Raw genomic sequence first — 22167 nt, forward strand, 5'->3', positions numbered from 1 at the left:
AAATTGTATTCAATAAAGTTGAAAATTTTATATGACTGAATAGTTAATACGTATTAAGATAAAAATTACGAAAGTAAATATGCGTGATTTTGGTATGTGAAGAATTATTAAAATAAATGCATTGATATATTGAAAACAACGGAGGTACGCACCTATACATGTTTGTGAGCATGCCTCCAAGTGTACATATTTTTCATGTGTTTCTTGGTATTAAGGGGGTAGCTTACCCTCGATAGCCCTAAAAAAGGCCTTTTTCAAACGCAAATTGTAAAGTGGTAAATAACTGTAGAAAGAACGTTTTTTTCTAGTTTTAATCGTTATTTTATGAGCTTTAACACAGAAAAACAAAAGTCTAAATATCTCTATGTACATAAAAGTTGTGAGTAAAAACGCAAAGGCGTGTACGCGGTGCACCGTTTGATGGTGAACATAAAATCTCGAAAACCGCTCCAACGATTTGTATGAAAATTTTATGAGAGATGCAGAAAACCATTCCCTACGATGTGTCGGGAGCAGATTTTTCAGATAAATTCTAAAAAAAAAAGATAAAAAATATTTTTCATACAAGAAATCGATAAAATCGTATTTTTCAACATAAAAAATTGAATTATTTTTTTTCGAAAATCTGCTCCAGACACGTCGTAGGGAATGGTTTTCTGCATCTCTCATTAAATCTTCATCTCAATTGTTGGAGCGGTTTTCGAGATTTTATGTTCGCCATCGAACGGTACACCGGGTACACGCCTTTACGTTTTTACTCACAACTTTTATGTACATAGATATATTTAGACTTTTCTTTTCTTGTGTTAAAGCTCATAAAATAACGATTAAAACTAGAAAAAACGTTCTCTCTACTGTTATTTATCACTTTACAATTTGCGTTTGAAACAAGGCCTTTTTAGGACTATTGAGGGTAAGCTACCCCCTTTAACACACTTCGAAAGTGAATCCTAATTTTTGTTTGCATACCTACTATACAATGTCGAAAACGAAGCCCTAGATTGTAAACTGGTGAAGGACTTTCGATTTCTTTTACAAGATGAAATTTGCATATTTCGGCTGGTGCCATTATTCTGAGACACCTTGAATGTATTTACGGATAGCCACAACATCCACTAACAAATAAGCATGATTTGCGAAGCATTTTTAAACACTCTTACTATTTGCATGGAATTTTGATAAATAAGTGCATGATTAAATGCACAATTATTTGTAGCGAAGAAAACACGTATATGTAAAACATGTTATCTAATGCAAGAACTATTTAATAAACGATGATTACTGACAGGATCGCCTTTAGCGCCATCGTGTCCTCGATCGCCCTTGATACCAGGTGGACCCTGAAGTCCAGGAGCTCCAGCTGGCCCAGGTGGACCCGGCGGTCCCATTATCTATGAATAATTTCATTAATCATATACCATCGAATAGTTGGGAAAGATTTATTCGAATGCTGTAACGTTTAATATAATAAAGTGTGAATAGAATGAAACTTTCGACCGACGTATCTACTCACCGCTTCGCCGGCATTCACTTCGAACGTACCGTCTCCCTGCAACAATATGTATACTTTAATCCCCCTTCGTACCACCATTGATTGAAGATTAGATGCTCCTCGATAACGAAGATTATAGAAAGAAACGTGAATGAACCATACCTGCCTCCGCCTGAGCTTTTTGTATTTCTGCCGTTGAAAATCCAATGTCACGCCATGAAAAGAAATAGATTGAATCGTGAAATCGTTGAATGTGTGTCGTTCAAATGGGGTGTTCTGTTCGACCCTCGATTTTAAATGTTTAAAGCGGAAAATATAATATACTTGTCACCCATTGTGACCGAGGGCACAGAATCACTGGTAGTGAAAATTGATGGATATTCAACAACCCTTACACTCAATGACCGGTACCCTACGCGACAATAGGTTACATAATATCTCCTTTGCTGTTAAATGCGAGTAAGAGAGAAAGAGATCCGACACGAGGGGTTCAATATTCCATCTGTTGAACGTAAAGCATTACTGAGAGATCGACTCACCGATTCGCCCTTCTCTCCTTTATCACCTCTCAACCCTGGATAGCCCTGTTTAACGAGAACATGCATGAATTTATAAACGGTAATCGACCAAAATGATACTTTATGTAATGTACGTACCGGCGGGCCAGGTAAACCTGGGGGCCCCATGAGTCCTGGAGGTCCAATATCACCGTATTCACCCTTTTCACCCTTAGGTCCAGATTTGCCCTGAACAAATGTTCACGATGAATTTACGTAATATCTAACAGATTTAATATCGGTGGAAAGTAAAATAATCGTAAGGTTCGCAATTATGCTCGAAAACTTCAGAATACATAGAATAAATTATCAGACTGGTGGGTATGAAGATCATTCTCTTATTAGACTTTGAATTTTACGTTTTAGAATACAATTTTCAACTGTTATGCAGTCAATTAAAAAGTAATTAATTATTGAAAAAGATTCTGTACATATAGGTAACGTATTGCGTTTCAAAGTATTACAAATTATGCATGCGACTTTTCTTTACGAAATTCAAGTGGCCAGATAGTAATGCTGCAAAAACGATAGAGACAATTAATTTAACACCTGAAAATGGTTATATTAAGAAACAAAACATTTAAGTATGTACTCCTATTTGGACAGTAAACAAATCGACACTTTTCTAATTATATTTCCTTAAAACCCAATGCTTCGAAACAGTCTCCCTAAAATTGCATGCCGAAATTCGGTGAAATATCGGAGTTACGCAACAGTTGATGATTTGTAGCACGCGGCGTTTGTAGGGTTATAATATGTAGGTAGTATTGAAACATAAAATACTGTTATGTTAATAATAAATATTACTATGAACAATAGAAATGTCCAATAGAAAGAGAAAGATTAACTGACACAGGAATTAAGGGCAGTAGCGGATTCAGAGGGGGGCGCCTCTCCTTCAAGGGAAAAATACTTATTTTAATTTGCAAAATACTTATTTTAACTTAGCAATATGAGAGAAAATATGATAAGCTGATATAAAAAAACACTTTGTCATTTAGCAGGAAAATATTATCGGGAAAGGTCCCTGGTTTCTTTCTCAGACCTACCCCCCCCCTCAAGAAAATTTTGGATTCGCCCCTGCGCCCTCCCTCCCGAAAATCCCAAATCCGCCCCTGATTAAGGGCAAAATGGTATAATACAACACAAACTAAATTGCACATGATGTACCTATCTCAAGGAATTAACCGATGAACTTCAACTTGTACACACATATAAAGTAGACACCTGCCTATCGCCCTACCAGAATTAAGTAGATATTTGTAATAATAAATTTTATTACCTCCAGAAGACGAAAAATGTATGAAAAATCATCAACATTTTCTGTACAAGGCTACCATTTATTAAAATTATATGTTCATGATTCATTTCGGTTAACGCTATGGCTGCGTTTATATAAATTACAATTCTATTGGATTTTCTCGTCTCATTGTAAGTTTAAGGGTGTATTGGACCTATCTTCAAAATGGTACCAAGTTGATGAAAATTTGTGAGATTGTTCTTTCTAATCTTCCTGATGTGCTCCAAAATTTTTAAACGAATTCTCTAAATGATTGCTGAGCTATAACGATTTTAATTATCACTGATTTTACACGTACTCTTATGGAAAGAGGCGACCTTTACAGATAAAACGGCTGAAAAAATGTCGAAGAAATAGTGCCAATGTTTTCAATTTTTTTTTACATGTAGTATACGGGTAGATGAAAATATCTGCCAAATTTCAATTGTTTTCACTACACCGTTTTAAAGAAATAAATTGTAACTTGAGAGAATTGTGAATTCAGGGCATTTTCACTGCCAAAAGTTTAGCAAATAATGGTTGAGAAAGCATTTGTAAAGTGAAAAATACCTTGCTAGGAGTAAAAATAAGACTCCAACTGTCGTTCGAGTTCCTTACATCTAGATTTACTAGGCGTAACACGAAGATATTCGAGTATTTCAAGTTTCATATAATTTTGTCTAATATTGTACGTTCGATACATCCTTAATTGAAAACGACTCCAATTGCGGCAGCTAGGTATGTCAAAAAAAAATTTGTAGACAAGTTATAGGAAATTGCTAATAATTTCAGAGATATGAGTAAATATATGTGAAAAACTTTAGCACCTTGAGTGGCGCAAGGTTTTAAAAAAATTCCCCTACAAGTCTGCTTTTACCGGAAAAGTTTAAAAATGAAAATTTAATTTTCTATGTATATTGTCTATTAAATCGTCATGAGAGTATCGCCCTCCAAAAAATGAGTCCAAACGTGGCATTATTCGGGCTATTTTAATTAGATACAGTTACTCACAAAAGTATCCGTCTACTGTCACATATTTTGCATATGAACTCCACTTCAAAATGAGAATACGCAATTCTAATTTACATTATCGCACATAAACCTTGATTAATATACTGTTGCGAGCTCCGAAGTTAAAAGACGGTCGGTTGTCTCGGGTGCATTCTATTGAAGAATTTTATAGTTTCTTTAAAAAAGCATTATTATCATCCGTCCAATACTCGCCCAAGTTCAGTATTTAATTTGTATAAACGTGATTATCTACAATAAGCTAATATTCTTGTAACATTCTTGCGATTTTATTATAAAATTTAATCTATTATACATTATCTTGCTCCATTGTTCTAGCATTTTTTTTTAGCATTTCTTTGGTAGATGGAACTAACTAAAAATATATTAATCAAGGTTCGTATTAAGGGGTCATTCTGGTTAGCGCGCCGATAAATTCAGCGATTTTCAGGAATTTATTGCGAAGACAGGAATTATAGTAATGGAATAAAACTTTTTTCTATTGATTAAACTACATTTCTACAATAAATAAAAAATATAAAGGTAATGAAATTATTGCTTTTAAAATGGTTTTGCAGGCGATTTTGATGGCATGTTTAAAAATTCACGCCTCGCTCGTGCAGGTGATTTCAGCAGTTGGACTTATCTGAATCGAAAAATACAGACAGATTTTTGGTCAGTATGACTTTCGCCATGGCCCGAACTAGAATAAATGATTTATCTTTAAAATTAACAAAATGGCGGGCAAAATACAAGAATCAATGTCTTTCGGCTGTGTTTTCTGTGCTATTTTCGATTTTAATAGTACGTTAGACTCAACAGAAATACTTGGTTGTAGTACCGGACAGAGGCATAGGTGTGTAGAATAAGCAGTTCAATTTAGAAAGCAATCGGTTCGATAGATTTTGAGATTTCACCTGCACCATATGAAAAATTAACGTTTCGAGAAAAACGCGTTCAAAGTTTTCATCTATAGAGGCCCAGCCTCTGCGCTCCCTAGAAAATGACTATGTAAAAGCTAAAATAATTGGAATTTTTCAATGAAAATTTAACACTAAATTTCTTGAGAATATGTACTTTCGAAAAATGTTTAAAAAAATCGATTTTTTCAAACTGTCTAACCAAAATGACCCCTTAATGTAAATTATAATGGGTAATTCTAAATTTAACATTACTTAAGTAAAACATATATACGCAATTCGAATCCTTTCGAAATTAATTCGTAGACCAATTATACCTCATTTATGATTAAAAATAGACCGAATGAGGTCGAGTTTAAACTCATCTTCATGGGGAGAATCTCGTCAGTCCATTGGCGATAGTTTCAAGATCTAATAACGATTATAGAATTTAAAATTTTGATTACTATATAGATCGCTACTTCGGAGGCTCGACTTTTGCACGTTCGAAGAATCGCTAAGTCTGTAAAATACAAAGAGAATTCTGATCTCGGTATTTTTTTCAATGCAAACATTCGAGAGGTAATCCTTTCGAGTTGAGAAAATATCAACCTGATAACACGCTTTCGGCGTGAAACCGCGTCAATGCCACTCAAAGTGTTAAAATGTTTCTTAAACTAATTGGGTAAACGATACAGTTATTGACCAGGGTACAGTAGTTGACCACTTCAAATTTCTGCCGCCATAGCCTGATGAACATGCCCGCTTCCGCATCAGTGATGCACTTTGATCAGAAAAGACAGTTCTACCTTTCGTTTCAACCAAAAGTCGATGATTTCAGTAGGGGAGACCGGGGCTAAAAGTTCCGATTTCGATAAAACATAAAAAAATGACTGGAAAATAATGTAGTTATTCTCTTCACTATTGACTAATTTCTTGTTAAATTTATTATATTTTCTGATTTTAAGCTTGTATTTGATTTATTGTAAGAGGTTTTTCATAGAAAGTAATTTATTTGTGGCTGATCGAAGCGGAACTTCTTACCCCTATATGGGGCAAGTTGTTATCGCATTGGGGTAAGTGGTTACTAAGATATAAGAGTTGCCTTTTACTGAAATATTTCATTTTCTAATGAAATAAAACAGAATTTTATTGATAATGTTTATTTATGAAAGTTCGTACCAACAAAACTGTATTATATTTAAAAGAAAAGCAAAACGATATAATAACCATAAACATTATCTTTGGTATAAAAACTATAATCTACTAATCAGTCTTACATTCAACTGTACGTAGGTACCTACTTATTGAGATTTGTAGTATTTTAATAAATCTCGATAGGATCATGTGGCAGATATTGAATTCTCTACCGACGGTTTTTATTTATCTTTACGCATAACTTCGATCGAAGTCGTGTCCCTTTCCGCCTTTCATTCATATGTTCGCATCATAAAGCACAGCAGAAACAATTTATACATTTGCAGTGGGGCAAGTTGTCACGGTAACAGCGTGCCCCAAGTCACGGTAACAACTAGCCCCTACCGACGCATGTAGCAATTTCAAAGACTATTCTGCTTATACATATATTCAAACGATAAACACTATTACACCATGTTCTTAACCCCTAACTGGTATACTGTTTTTGACAAACGTGACTGGTATACTGGGATCGTGGCAGACCCCAAATAAAAAAGGGCACAGAAATTTGTAAATTCGACACTAGAGCAACCACTATGAATATTTTCATCTTAGGTAATGTAGAAAATAATAGAAGCGTAGAAAGTTAAACTATTATTATAAAATTAATTCGAAATTCTGTTTACCAACTTAGACAACCGAAAATTGTATATCGAACTTTGGGTGCTTGGGGTCACGAGCGACCCCAGGATACCAGTTAAGGGTTAAATGTCATTTGGTCCATAAGAACGAATCAGTCAATAATATCAACGTTAAATAATTGATATAGACCAAAAAATAATGATAGAACAATTTTTACTTGTCTGGTACGCGACTAATAGGTCCTTGCTTACAACCACACGATTCGCTGTCGCGGACGCTATTAAAGTGGGCGACAGAGTGGCGTGATCAACTCACACGGAAAAAATAATTTAAAGTACAACGCTCTTTTTATTTTGAAGATAGAGCCGTCGGAAAAACTTACCCCTGTAACTTTTAGCCCCGGTCTCCCCTACAAGCATTCCGTGAGATCGTCGGAAAGGAAAACGTGTACTTTCAACTCTCAAAGAAGGTAAGGGCTTAGCGGGCATCTTTAGAGCGGCGACTTGTTTAATGACTGTATAATCATTGTTCAATCTTGTTTGCAGCGAATGCCATTGATCACAATAGATGACAGGGGCCCAATGTTAACATTCGTCATACGTTCAGTCGAGTTGAACGTGATTATGCTGTGTTTCGGGGGGTGTTCAATAACTGGTTCGACGAATGCACAGTAATACAGTTATCGACCACTCGTAATTTTCGTGCTGAAAGACCGCGATGAAAATTGATTTAGATCTTTGGAGGCACGAGGCAATGTGCCCCGCTTTTATAAGGTTTCGGGTATATTTGTAGGTCAAAGGCGCTTGGCGAAAGAAAAAAAAGGAAAAGCAAAAGAAGAAAAAGAAAGAGGCTAAGAGATGCAAAGAGAAGAAGAAGAAAAGAAAGAGCAGGTGAGAGAGAAATCTAAAAATAAAAAAAAAGCGAATGAGAAGCCAATGTGACCGCGGCAAAGTGCACGGCGTACGTCGTGAAGGGTGCACATATAACTCACCCTGCCACAAGATAGTATGCCTTTGATTTTGGTATATTGACAGATGGTTTTAATAAAAATGATTTTACAGTAAAAAATATGCCTATTGGCGAGTGACCGATCGTTTACGATGCGGCGTGTATGGCCGCGTTTCCTTAGGGAGAACTTCGGGTGTCTCTGGTCCTGTGCGTCTGTCGTGTGGGCTGTCGGGGCCCTTCGGCTTATGCCTGCGCGGCGCACGCGCGCGTCTTGTGACTGCACTTGTTGAGTTACCGTCTTGGCGTGAATGTCATGCACAATTGTCCGTCTCTGCATAGTTTGTATTCATAAGTTTCCAATTCTATTATTCCAATACTATTATAACTATAACGCATTATCAAATAATGCCATTTTCTTTTATATTCAGTAAGTGGTCAACAACTGTATCTAGACCGGTCAATAACTATACTTTTGAGTTTTGTTTCTTTATAATAGCATAACATCGAAACTATTGATTTCTTCAAAGTTTCTTTGGTGTTATAGTCATCTTCGATACTTTTCTTTCCGCCTGGTGTAACAAAATTTGATTTATAAAATTCAAGTTGCTTATTCCATAGCGTTTACCTAAACTGAAGTAAGTGGTCAACTATTGTATCGTTTACCCTAATTATCAGACATTAGTAAAAGTGGTACTTTTGTTTGTAGGGAATGGAGAACTGCATTAATGATTGCAATCAAAAGTGTGGGGTTACGTTTTAGGAAAGATGTGCAATAATTGCTCTTTCCAGTTGTGCGAATACACAATAAGTAGTGAGTAAAAGTAACAAAGGAATACGGAGCACCTAACAGCATTTATGTCTGCCTTGCGACACTTTCTCGTATCTCGGACCTTTATAAAGATACAGCCCGTCCCAGTTGCGCTAAACATCCTGTATAGGAAATTGCCGAGTACCTTAAATATATCATAACATGTCACTGGAAAGCGATGTAGAATTGATAGGCTTCTTTTCATCAGATTTATTTATAAATAGTTTTTACTCACTGGCAATCCCGGTGGACCTTGAATACCAGGCTCGCCGTCCGTTCCGTTTAATCCCGGTAATCCGGGGAGTCCTTGTTCTCCTTGTGATCCTGAAAGTAGGAATTGCCACTTGTAAAAATAAGCAATGAATCCTCGCCTCATTTATGCAATGAATGGTTTTTACTGGCGCATAGACAGCCGAGTTGATTGTTACTCCGCCCCCCTCCCAATCTTCTTTTTCGCTACCTCATTTACTCGTCCCCACTCTCGTTCATTCATTCCATAAACATGTTCCACCGTTAAACGCAAACACGGCGGTGAATTCGAGCGGACAAAAAACAGAACGGAGACATCGTTAAGCAATTTTTTTTTCTAAGATACAGCGAATTCGCGTTGCGTTGAGCAAGGTTTGAAATTTATCTGGAATAAGATACGAAGTTGACAAAAGCTTCCATACACACTCGATCATATGATTATAGGAAACTTAGAATTAAAATTTGGTTAAATTAGAAGGAAACTGCAATAGTTTTTAAAAGCGTAGGATAGAGCGCCCCTGTCTGGGCATAAACAGTTTACATATGTATACGAGTAAAAAACCCATCGTGTTAGGAAAGACGTAGAAGAAAGTGATCGTTGCTTATAACGCTGAGGAGGCAAAAGATCGTTCATCGTCATCCACTTTTTCTTTTTCTCTCTTGAATTGTGCAGAAGAATGGCTCGTAAAAATCTACCTGGTGAGCCCGTGTCTCCTATGGTGCCTTTTTCGCCTCGGTAACCCCGTTCACCGGGTTCACCCTTTGGGCCCAGTAGACCGGGTGGGCCTCTCATCAATGCCACACCGCTCTCACCCTTGAAACCCTATAATGCAACACTGTAAGGTCAGGTCCAACCAGGTCCTCCGTCTTTATTTAATCTTTTTTTTTCAAACATTCTTCCTTTTACGGCGAAGATATTTAATTGCTTTTGTTTTTCTTTGGGAAGGACGGGCGGAAGGAAAGGATTTGTTTTATCGGACACTACCTTCGATCTCTGACCGAGTTTGGCAAGTTCTTATAGGTACTTTATGTGTTACAGCTAGCGTTGTATAAAAATGTACACGCAACGCGTGTAAATGGAACTGAGCGTCAAGGTCTGCCAAAATCGCTCGATTTCGTTACTCTACAATTAAAACACGATATCTATACACAATAATTAACGTTAAAGGTCCATTTATCCATCTCCCGGCCGCGCCCCGGTCACAATTTGTAGCCCCCGATATTTTATTTCTTCGGCCTCCCGGTCCGCAACCCTGAATATTTGTAAGGGATGACCCTGATTTTTGTAAGGATGAACAGTCGAAGTCAAGACTGCACAGTGCATAGTCGCGTTATTCAAAGCGAATGGCGAGAAACTGACCGAATGTGTGAGAAAGTACAGTTCTCTCTACGACTTGTCACACGCGAAATACATTAACACTTGTTTTTTTGTATAATATTGCTTTATAGCCAAGTCTTCAGTTGGAAACGGCAATTTGTTGCGGATACTACCTGTAACGTCTGACGTGAAGCTGACTGGCACGTTTGTCCCGGATACATCCCGGGCGGTGCTCGGCCCTCGGTTCTATATAAATATTAACGCTCGGACACGGTGACACGGTAGTGCATAAATGGGCCTTTAATCGACAACACGGTCGAAACTACTACTAGCGTCGCATGCAATTGACGACAACGGGAGCAACTATTAGTGGGATCAAGTTTAGTAGAAACTGGAAGCTATCAGATTTTCCGTTTCTCCTTCCCTCTCCTTCTCTCTACGCGCGTTTGCTGATTGTACTTCGAATATGCACACTGCGGTCGCGATTTTACTCTACTATTGCGTTACAATAATCGTTATTAATAACTCTACTGTCCTTCGATATCCCGTCCGACTTGGTTCCCGTGCAAACCAATTTGTGCATTCAACACTGTGCACTGAAGATAGCGGTCGTATCGTTTAATATTGTTATTCCGTTCATTATCGACTAGCTTAGAATGCTCGTCTTTGCCTTAGCTTTGTACAATGAACAACTTTATATCATCAAATGTATGGGAGAACGTTTAATGTTTATTCGAACAAAAAGAGTCGGTTACGTTACTTGATGCAGATTCGCCGTGCAACGATCAAGAGGAAGAAGAAAAGAAAAGAACAAATCAGAAGGAGACAAAAACATTGACAAGAGAGACTGGTATTACGCGTAAATTAGCGGCGTATAACAGTACCTATGTAAATGGTACAAAGATGAATCGACGGTAAAGCTACATACTTTCTGAGGGGCTGTTTGATACTTACGCGACAATCGCAGGGTTGCATCGATCACCGGTCGATAAAGTTGCGAGAGCCTCAAAGCCAGGAGTAGTAGTTATTAGTTATTAATGATTTGAACCGACACACAGGGAAGAAGTAATGTGGTGTTACTTGCTACATTAAACACAAATTAGTTACACAAGCTACGTACACTACGCCAATTACTACTGACTAAAATAAGCGGCCATTCTCTCCCCCCTCCTCTCTCTCTCTCTCTCGCTCTCTCTCTCTCGCTCTCTCTCTCTCCCCCTCCTACCCACCCTCCCTCCCTCCCTCCCCATCCCTTTTCCCTTCTCTCACTTTTCCTTGTCCCAAATTTTCAATATTTCGCTCTCTCATTATGACTAGGATAACGCAATTGTTATTAGGATACGTACAGATATAGTTACAGTATTTCCTCGTTACGGGCTCGGTTTGGTGTACACGATACGGACCTTTCGCTATCCCCACCACTTCTGTCTCACTCTTGTCCGGCGAAGGCGAGAGCGAGATGGAACGACAGCGAGCGAGGACGGTACGAGACAGACGACGCGTTGATGTTTTGTCTCGCTCCGTCATTCGGACGCCTGACACTCCGTCCTTTGCGTGCGCGATGGTCGCGAGCGCTTACCGGGAGCACGAAAACCGCTTCGCAAAATCGTGACGCAGGCCCGGCTCACGGTAAGCGCTTGCGACCATCGCGCACGCTCGCCGCGCACGCAGCGCTCCGTCTCGCTCCCCCCTCCACTTCGGCCAGAAAGAAGCGGATAACGAACACTCGGAATCAGGGCTCTGTACACGATATGGGCTCAACGTCGGTCCCGACCAGCGAGCCGCTAACGAGGAAATACTGTAGCTGAATTATTTCGACTCTGCAACATAGAAACTAAATAGAGGCATTATACAGGGCGGTGCAAACTTACTAAATGTTGACTTTACAAGCCTGCGCAAGTAAAATTTGTGACGAGTGAAATTATTATCGTATCAAGAACCCCAATGCTCGAGGAGATTCGAACAACTGTGTATTCATAAAAAGCAAAAAGAGTTCAGCTCGAACCGAAGGTTGTTTACTTTTTCTTGCTAGAGAAGTGGCTTTGCCTTTAGACCGCCTAGCCGAGAAACTCACAAGTTGCTAGAATTCTCACGCTAGCAAATCAAGGGCATATTTTGCACACGGTCCCTTCAGTTTCTCGGAACAGTCCCGTAGATGTTGATGATTATACGTACAACCAACTTGATTTTCTTTGAGCCTCGATTTTCCTTCATTCGCTAGATTATTCACACCTTAAACGAGAGTACGCGGCAGTTTTGTCAGCGGCATCTGCCAATGGCACCCCGAACACGTTGACTTAATTAACGATTTAAAGGGCGGCTGTTCGTTTCTGATGCAACGACGAAGACGTTCCATCTGACTGTAATTGTTTGCAAATGTCCTCGAGAACCGATTGTTCGTTAGATCTGCGATTATACTTACGGTTAGACCTTAAGGTAAGGGCACATTAAATGGTGGAAATTCGAGTAGCTGTTAAGCCGCGGTTTAGTGCGCAGATATGTAATTTAGCTGCATCCGCCAGAAAAAAAGTTATATTTTACCTCTTCTGCTAGGAACACCTTTAATTACCGCGCGTCTCTTCTGTGACATAAAATTGGTACCTCTAGCAATAACTACACCGGGTAAAGCCTCGTATATCAATTTTTATACGTGTATTTGCTGCCACCAACGTTTTTTTTCTCTCGACGATTACAATCGTCGTTATACATATTCATCAGCTTTAAGATGATAATATCAGAATCGTGGAGAATATTCTTTTCGTTTTCAAACGGCATACAACGATCCCCTCGCGAATTATATTACTGGCCTTTATAATATCGTTAATCTTATTTCACGGAACTGCTCTTCGCTACTTTTTACAACAGATTTAACGCAACTGTAGATCACCCTTGTGTGACTTATAAAGAATTTTACGTTATTTTTCTGCCTGTATTCTTGGGTGTTAAACTGGAAAATTTTCAAATTTCTTAGATCGTATCTACCTTGAATACGGAAAGAACAATCTCCATTCACTTCACCGATACGACAATGCAATTTAACGGCTACTTGTTCTAGTTCACTAAATGAAAAGAAGCAGGTGATCGTGTTTTAACATGCGTGTCGCATGCTCGCATGCATGTGTGATAAAATCATGCATGTGCTTCTTCGTGATTTGCATGCAAGTGCCTTAACACGCGATTAATAGTCAAGTCATTCTAGGAGCTATCGTGAACGGGTTTGCATCACGATTTCGAGCATTATATCGCTTTTAGTCTTGAAACCTACTAATAAAGGTGACTCTTGAGAAACAAAACTATTTTACGATGCTCTCAAATAGGGGGGAATTTAAATAAATAACAGTTTAAAAACTTGAGCGAAATTAGAAAAGTTAATGTCTAAAAACACGAGACATAAAAACTGGTTAAGAAGAAAGTATTAGGACCATCCTGTTAGGGTCCATGGTAAATGTAAAACGAAATCTATTTGTATAGTACACACGGGGATCAAAGAGGAAAAATAATGGTGGGCACTGATTGTCGAACGACGATCATCGGTACGCTAAAAAAATTTCTATACTAATCGTGCAGCCAGGTGCATGCGTCTTGTTGTCCCCAAAAAACATTAAAATGCTTCTATCGTGCATTACGCATCACAGAGGAATTTAAATTTAAAAAGATCTCTGGAAAAGGTTCCTAAACATGAACTGAAGAGGAGAGGGAACCGGGACACATGACATACGACAGGACGAATTTTTTTTTCTTTTTTCACAATGAGTTTCGAGGGAAAGCTGGTCGGTTGTCAGGACGGAATGGGTTGTACGGTTGATTTGGTCGATGGTCGATCGTCAGAGGACCTCGCTGAAGCTTACCCTCTTCCCTTGCTTTCCCCGGGCACCCTTCTCTCCCGACATCCCGGGTGGTCCCGATGGACCCAGCTCCCCCTTCTCGCCCTGGGGCCCTGTGTGCGTGTACATCACGTGCATAAAATAAAACATGACACTCATTCGTTCGCGCACACTCTCGCTCTCGCATGAAATCACGCATGTATAGCCGCGGAACGTAATAATTTTTATCGAGACTCCCTTTTCTCGCAATGCTTCGCGCGATTTGAAACAGACAATTATTTGCTCAATCTAAACCCGAACAGGTACATTTAATGTAAAAAAAGGGTGATAGAAAATGGCCAAATTTATGGTTCTTCCGAATTCTAAAATTTTAACAACGGATAATTCTATAGGTCTCGAGGAATTATAAAAATATAATTATATACGGGAAATTCGGGGAAATAATTGTAAGAAAAGAAGATAAAGAAGACTTCGCATAGGGCGACAATTACAATTTATCGATTTAAATGATCAGAACTTTGAAACGAGTTCATGAAATGTAACAAATTGAACGGTATTTTGTAGATAAAAGTCGTACGTCTATTGTACTTAAAACGGCAGCGTAGAAAGATTAATTAACAACTATGGAAAGCGATAACTTAATGATACGGGTATTCAGGAACATGTGTTTACACCTAATTATGCTATAGATTATTTGTAAATTAGAGCGTAATGTATTGAATGCAGCGAAGAATCGTTATATTTCGTTCTTTTCTTCAGATAGTATTCCTATAACATAGTTGTTAATAACAGATATTACATTCGCGAGTCGTCGGTTCGAAATGTTTACGTCTCAAACGATGATAGCCCCTTCTACAAGTTATTCCACGTCAAAACGAATAGGCGAAAAATTTAGTTTCACCGATTCTCTTTAAAATTACAGCATTTGCCGATAACCTTGCAAAAACAAAGTATACTGAATTTCAACGGCCTGTGTCAAATGGTTTTCGAAATAATAAATGTTAAAGTTTCGAAAATTCAAACAAAATCGGCTGACGCGTCATCACTTAAACTGTAATATCTCGTTCATTTTTAAAGATGGTGCCACCGTCTTGGGTTCATTTTAAAGCTGAAGGTCTGGGTCGGCTACCTACTATTGCTAATCTTTTATATGGTGAGCAGATATTCCTACTATTTTTCTCGGGAATACCGAAAACACTGAAAGAAAAATTTGTTTTAACCCATCGTATATAAATACTTTCCTACGCTAGGCTATTGTTTTGAAGACGCGTGCGCTGAGTTAGGAGCGATGGGGCCGCAGTGAATGGAGGAGGAAACACCTACAGGAGTGGTGGTTACGTGTGCATGAGCTGCGCCTGCGTCAGTCACGCACACATTACCACTGACTGACGCAGGCGCAGTTCATGCACACGTAACCACCGGTCCTGTAGGTGTTTCCCCCTCCAACACTGCGGCCCCATCGCTCCTTACTCTGCGCGTGCGCGCGGACTGACCATGGGATGATCCGTGCAGTTCCAAGCGGTGTGCACTATCGTAAGTTTTATTTTTTTTTTAACTGTTCCCCAAATCTCCACTTTTTTTTAAAAAGGTATTTATTAGTTGAAGACTTAACGAAGCGAATAGTATTTTTTTCAAGTCGGACCGTGGGTGAGAACGACATCAAATCGCGATTTGAAACTTTGACATCGATTACTGTTAAGTTTATTAACAATAAATAAAATATTCTATATACGGTTTGAGAAAGCATTCCTTCAGCTTTAAGATGAACCCAAGACGGTGGCATTATCTGTAAAAATGACCGAGATATTACAGTTTAAGTGATGACGCGTCAGCCGATTTTGTTTCAATTTTCGAAACTTTAACATTAAATATTTCGAAACTATTTGACATAGGCCGTTGAAATTCAGTATACTTTGTTTTTGCAAGGTTATCGACAAATGCTGTAATTTTTAAGAGAATCGGTGAAACTAAATTTTTCACCTATTCGTTTTGACGTGGAAGAGCTCTTGCAGGAAGTCTTATGTTTAACACGATAAGATAACTCTATCTTCATTACTTGATACTCGAATATTCAACTAAGGATAACCATCTATCAGAATTAGTTCCTAACGCATACTTGAATGTAAGCCGATCACAATTTCGTCGCATTAAAGTTGCAACAGTAGAATTTTTCGCAATTAAGTGTTACTGATCTCAGTTTATAGGCATCTGGATTTTATTATCAAGTAAATCAAGTTCTGAGATATTATGTTGATCACTTATATCAATTTGGTGACTTTAAGCATCAAATACCAACAAGCTGTTGGCCCATCAATTATCGTAAATAACACATTGTTCTGGATTCCGTCAAAAGTATTCTACTTAAAACACAGTTGCACTATGAAATATTATAAAAGTGGACTTGTTTCAATATTATTGGACATACTCTGTCGAACGTATTAGGGGTTGTTTCTCTCATGTAGTAACGATATTATCGGTCTCCGGGTTTGCTCCACATAAGCCTTCTACACATTCTTCCGCAAACCTTATCAACGATTATTTTACTGTAAAACGATCTAAAGAAGAGGAGAACGAAACATAACAATTCCTATTCGCGTTCAACACATTACGTTCTGATTCACAAGTATGCTATAATATAGTTATAAACACATCTTTCTGAATATCTGCATCATTAGTTCACGTTGCCTTTTTACGCAGAATAAACATGTCGAATTTTATCTACAAAAATAAGGTTCTTTTTTTTTTTAATTTCATAAATTCGTTTTGAAGTTATGATCATTTGAAATCAACAACTTCCAATTTTTCGTCCTATTCTTTACAACTATTCCATCATACTTCCCGCAAATAATTATGCTTTTATAATTCTTTAGAACCTATAGAATTATCCGAGCATGCTCTCTGGTGCCCTTAAAATTTTAGATATCGGAAGAACCATTTTCGTCATTTTCTACCACCCTCCTTTACGTTTATATCAGCTGAAATATTTCTGCGCCAGAATTAATAGCTTTATTGTGTTTTTAAGCTAAACATTTAATTCATTGCTCGAGTACGTACCATTATGTCGACCAGTCGCCGACGATCACGAGGTATGTACACGGGAATATGTCTATGAGTTCTTGCGCCCGGAGTTGTGGCGATCACCGATTCGTCGGCAACGAGAGACCAAGTGGTCGCGGCGACCAACGAGGTGCCTAGATTCTAATGGACGCGTTCAGACGATGAGTAAGGACAATGTTAACTCCCAGAGGGGATTACTGACCTACGAGCGTGCCGCGATTGCTGTACACTATTGGAAAGATCGCGGCAAGATGAATCGATTGATACCATTTTAAACTTCGAAATCAGATGGGACCACCTCGAAAAATGGCCTCAAAATCCAAGATTTTGCGGTTTTGAACAAAGGAAACCGGTAGGAAAATCCCAACTGACCTGAAGGACCTCGGGTGGGCACCTGAGGAAAAACCAAGGGATGTAAGCGATACTCTAGCAGGCTGGGGTGGCAAATGTGCCTCATGATCTTCATTTCAGGGACGTGTTGGGTCTGCGTTTGCCTTATGGTCTACTAATCCATTGGCGATTTTATACTGGGCGATACCCCTTTTTTATCCTGGGTATCGATTTTATTAGGCAAGGGACCCATGGGGCAAACGCAGGCTCAACACGGTCCTGAAATGAAGGTCATGAGGTATATTTATCGCCCCAGCCTGCTAGCTAGAGTATCGCTTACATCCCTCGGTTTTTCCTCAGGTGCCTAGCCGAGGTCCTTCGGACCAGTTTGCATTTTACTACCGGTTTCTTTTGTTCAGAACCGCAAAATCTCGAAATTTGAGACTATTTTTCGATGTGATCCCATATGATTTTGAACTTAAAAATGGTATCAATCGATTCGTCTTGACGAGATCTTCCCAGTGGTGAATAGAAATCGCTGCACGTTCGTAGGTCAGTAATCTCCTCTGGGACTTAACATTGTCCTTTGTTGGCGACCAGACACGTGCAAGCAACAAACTGTGTCTCGGTACACAGAAATTTCCTTTGAAAATTGAATCTCGAAAGGCAATTTGGGAGTTGCCATGGAATGAATACCCCAATCGTGACATTAAAAAAACAGTGAGAAGAAAAAGCCAGTAAACGTTCCCGTTTTACGGCCTTCTTACAATGAAGAATGCATGCAATGTTGACTCTTCTTTTTTTAATTTGGTTTAATGCACTTCATAATTAGAACAAAGTTGATACGAAACTGACAGCTACCGAGTCGCCCCAGTCTGGTCGACTCGTTTGGTTGCCTGATTTCTGGTCTCTCGTCGACCTGGTCGCCGGTGACTGGTCGATAGTGCGTAACCGGCCTAAACCTCGTTAGACCGGGCAACAATCGCTCGGGCACAAGTTGTCAACATTGTTGGCCGAACTGGATAATAAGCTGGCGGTGACAGAGCAACATCGCCCAAGTGTCTAGCGACATAACACGAAACTATGTTGCCTGTATCCAGGTTTTCCGTTTCGAATAGGAAACATTGCTGAGTCTGTGGGAACAAACTATATGTTCCTTGACGACTTTGGAAAAATCAACATGCTTATTAATTTGGTAATAATGCCAACCTAATAATGATCAGGTGCCAATCGTGCTATGCACGGGGTTCGCGCCCAAATCACACGATTTCTATAAGACCGTTTGGAGCAAAGCGAAAGTTGCTGTATCCCACAGAGATGTTGCTAATCCGCTGAATGCATGTATTCGGCGATTGTTGACCGGTCTATACGTACTTTTACGACAGACATTCAGTGTTGTTACTCTGAACTTAAATACTAGTAGAGTTGCTACAGTATTGGTAATTAAGGAAGAATGTTATTAATCCCCAGAACCTGAATGCTCCCTTCTGAGTTATCACATTGGAACATTAGGGTCTGAGAATTCATATTTTCGAATTCAAAGTCAATTGAAGGTGTAAGTCATGGTATAAGTCATTGAAATCATTTTGATTGTAGCTGCAATGTCTTACACCAAATAATAAGTAGTTCCATTTAAAAATACATCCATAATTTCTAGATTCTAAAAAAATATGACCCTGAAGAAAATAATCTGTCAATCATCATATTTTTCTCCCTTACACTCTTCCGCGAACAAAATAATTTCTTCCGTAGACATTTCTTTTTACCATAAAATTTTGGTGGTGGTAATGTTAAGTGACTCAGTCTATACATATACGGTGGAACTTAGAATAATTCATGGACCAAATCTGAACTAAAAGTGAATCGACTCAATAGATCGCCATGCTTACACACAGTCCAAATTTATAATACCACTAGTTTTTTAGCCTGTCTTCGCTAGGCATTACTATCCTATATAATAAGACGCCTAAGATCACCACAATTTTTGTTGGACACTCCCCTGGAAACAATTTTTGCTGCGAAATAGGAAATTTTACAATTTTGGCGTACCAGGAGGGTATCTGTCTTATTGGTCTCCTCAAGGGCATTTCGAGGGGCCTCAGGTCACATACGTACCCAGACTCACTGCCCGGCGATATCTGAGATCCCTCCCAGAAAAGAAATAATTCTCGATATTACTACAACAACTAATGCGTGACAGAGGCCCCGAATCAAAGAAATTTGTGGAGCATATTCACTCTTACAACAGCGCTGTTTCGTTTGCCTCCATGAGAGCCCAATTAAAGGGCGCATTTCGACTGCGTTAAGCGCAGTGTTCACGGGAAATACCCTACCGGAGTCCGGACTCCCATCGTAGAGAGGGGGAACGGATGCGCGCGATGACGCGGTGACGTCAAACCAATCAACGCCAAGATGGGAAACCAAACGGCGCTAGCGCCAAGCCAAGTCAACTAGTCAAGCCAAGTGAGGCCGCAGCCAACCAGCGTCGACAACCGATTCCCCGGCGACGCTGGTTGGCTCAATGACATATATAGACGGAGCGTAAGCTGAGGGGGATGTAAGATTCGCGGTAAGGGGAACGATACAGGAAAATCGGGTAACGCAGTGGATATGCATGCCGAATGCTTCCGAAGCTAACCCGACGTGCCTGTATCTGACCTCTGCCTTTTCCCCTCCAAGCCTACCGTTACCCTCGCCAATAGTCCCAGCTTCTGCTCCGTCTATATATGTCTATGGGTTGGCTGGCATGGCTAGCTTGGCTTGACTCGACGGTGGCGCCGTTTCGTTTCCCATCTTGGCGTTGATTGGGTTGACGTCACCGCGTGAACACTGGTTGAGTGCGTGTTTGTATCTCCACCACTTCTTGGAATCCTTCGGTCGAGAGCAAGAGTCAGAGAACTCGTGACCGAGCGAAAAAGAACGAAAGAGTCGACACAAAGTTACCATCGGCTACGAAAGAGAGAAAGCATGATACTTTGTCAAAGTATCATGCTTTCTCTCTTCATCAGGCCGCTCGGTCGCTTCGTCTTTCAGCTCGAGCTCAAGCTCGACCCGCGTGCGGGCCTATGTACAATGCAGTAGCGGCTACTACATTGTACATAATACCTGTTTTAGGCCACAGGTACTAGTCATTATCGAATTTTTTAGGTTTTGAATTTTTTACGGCATCTTTGGGTGCCGAGGAAACTTCATGCAAGATCTGAAAAAGTCTCTGGAACAACAAACATCCACCTTAAGCGTCTTATTATATACGATTGTATCGAAGCTTTGGAATCGTATCTCTGGCTGCAATCCCGTCAGTTGCATTTTAGACCGAATTTATATTAGAATACAAAAGGGTTACGTTATTTTTATTTCAAGATTAGCCACAGTAACGCAAGGCTATCTTACAAGGGAAGATCCCTAACCCGAAAATTCAAACATTCTGAATCTTTGTGGATATGTAGGGGATTTCCTACTGATTACAACGCATTTTTTTTTGCTGCCCAAAGTCACAAAGGGGTTGAAATTAACCCCTGAAGATTCGGCTATTTTTCGATTTTATTTTGTAACACGCAATCTGTAAGAGATTGAAAAAGAGTTTCAAGACAAAAGTTACTTCCTTTAATTAGATCTATCAAATCATAAAAGTTTTATCAATTGTTTAAACAATTAGAAAAAGTTGCGATTGTCTAAATCAGGCCGCTCGGTCCAGAACCGAAGACCTCCTTAGGTTCTGGGACCGAACTATTACGTCGCTAACCACAGCGCTCGGTTCTGATCCGGGTCCCAGAAACGCAGAGGTCCGAACGGCTCCGTATGCACTGTGCACTTCTGGTGTAGAGCGTGGCATCGATACCGATCATAGATTATTTGTGCCGATTGCATTTAAAATGGAAACTGACAAAGATTTTTGGGGAGAATTTATTAACATTTATAAAATAAATATGATTTTACTCAGTAATTGGGGAGAAATTGCAGTATTAAATTTTAAATCTGCAAAACAACTTCCTGTGACTAAAAATATTAGTGCTGCAGAAAGTCTTTCTTCTGCACTAACCGCATCCCTCATCAATCTATTTTGTTTTGTCAATCCGTTGGCGAATTTTATTTAATAAATGCCGGAAAGCATAATCATCTATACGTAAATAATTTTTATAATTACTCAGTTTCTTTCCTTTTAGTTCTTTTAATAACGCACAATTAGAAAAAAATTCTCTCAATTAACCATCTCGTTTTCCATTTCTTTTTGGTCTTCAATTTTTTATTTTCTACAAATAATATACCCCCTATCATTGATAATAACACTGGTATTGGAATATAATCAGACATTTTTAAAAACGGGTTTCAGCGTTAGTATCAGATCACAAACTGCCAGGAATCAGTAATGTGAAGGCGACCTGAACCTGATGTCAGCTTAATGAAACCTGAGAGTCGCTGCCTGCGTCGCAACATGTTTCAGCGTGTGTATGCCACTGTGCGAACGGGGAATCTGTTGCATCTCCTTGGGGAATATATAAACAAACTGGACCTTTCAACCAGATTTACTAGGATATAGAGTATAAATGGAGACCGATGCACTATTGGAGAAACGAGACCCCAAATTACATTTCTCTCGAAGTAATGACCAATGATGAAGG

The 22167-nt window shown here is 39.2% G+C and overlaps 1 protein-coding gene across 21 annotated transcripts in view; it reads right to left on the reverse strand.

Annotated features, from left to right (window-relative positions):
- Nucleotides 1-22167, reverse strand: part of LOC143373925 (uncharacterized) — a 476822-nt gene that overhangs the window by 47767 nt on the left and 406888 nt on the right. For 20 of the 21 annotated variants that reach the window (XR_013086560.1, XR_013086561.1, XR_013086562.1 and 17 more), the window contains 8 exons: nucleotides 14186-14274; nucleotides 9716-9842; nucleotides 9006-9094; nucleotides 2149-2238; nucleotides 2032-2076; nucleotides 1655-1681; nucleotides 1514-1549; nucleotides 1287-1391 (listed from right to left, as the gene is read on the reverse strand). Coding sequence is in view for 18 of the 21 variants with exons in the window: in XM_076821632.1 (XP_076677747.1) it covers nucleotides 1287-1391; nucleotides 1514-1549; nucleotides 1655-1681; nucleotides 2032-2076; nucleotides 2149-2238; nucleotides 9006-9094; nucleotides 9716-9842; nucleotides 14186-14274 (608 nt within the window). In the remaining 3 variants the exon portion in view is untranslated. The remainder of the gene's footprint in view (nucleotides 1-1286; nucleotides 1392-1513; nucleotides 1550-1654; nucleotides 1682-2031; nucleotides 2077-2148; nucleotides 2239-9005; nucleotides 9095-9715; nucleotides 9843-14185; nucleotides 14275-22167) is intronic. The other variant, XM_076821644.1, reaches the window with a different exon arrangement.

This window comes from Andrena cerasifolii, chromosome 10 (genome assembly GCF_050908995.1).
Source record: "Andrena cerasifolii isolate SP2316 chromosome 10, iyAndCera1_principal, whole genome shotgun sequence".
In the NCBI taxonomy this organism is placed as follows: Eukaryota; Metazoa; Arthropoda; class Insecta; order Hymenoptera; family Andrenidae; genus Andrena; species Andrena cerasifolii.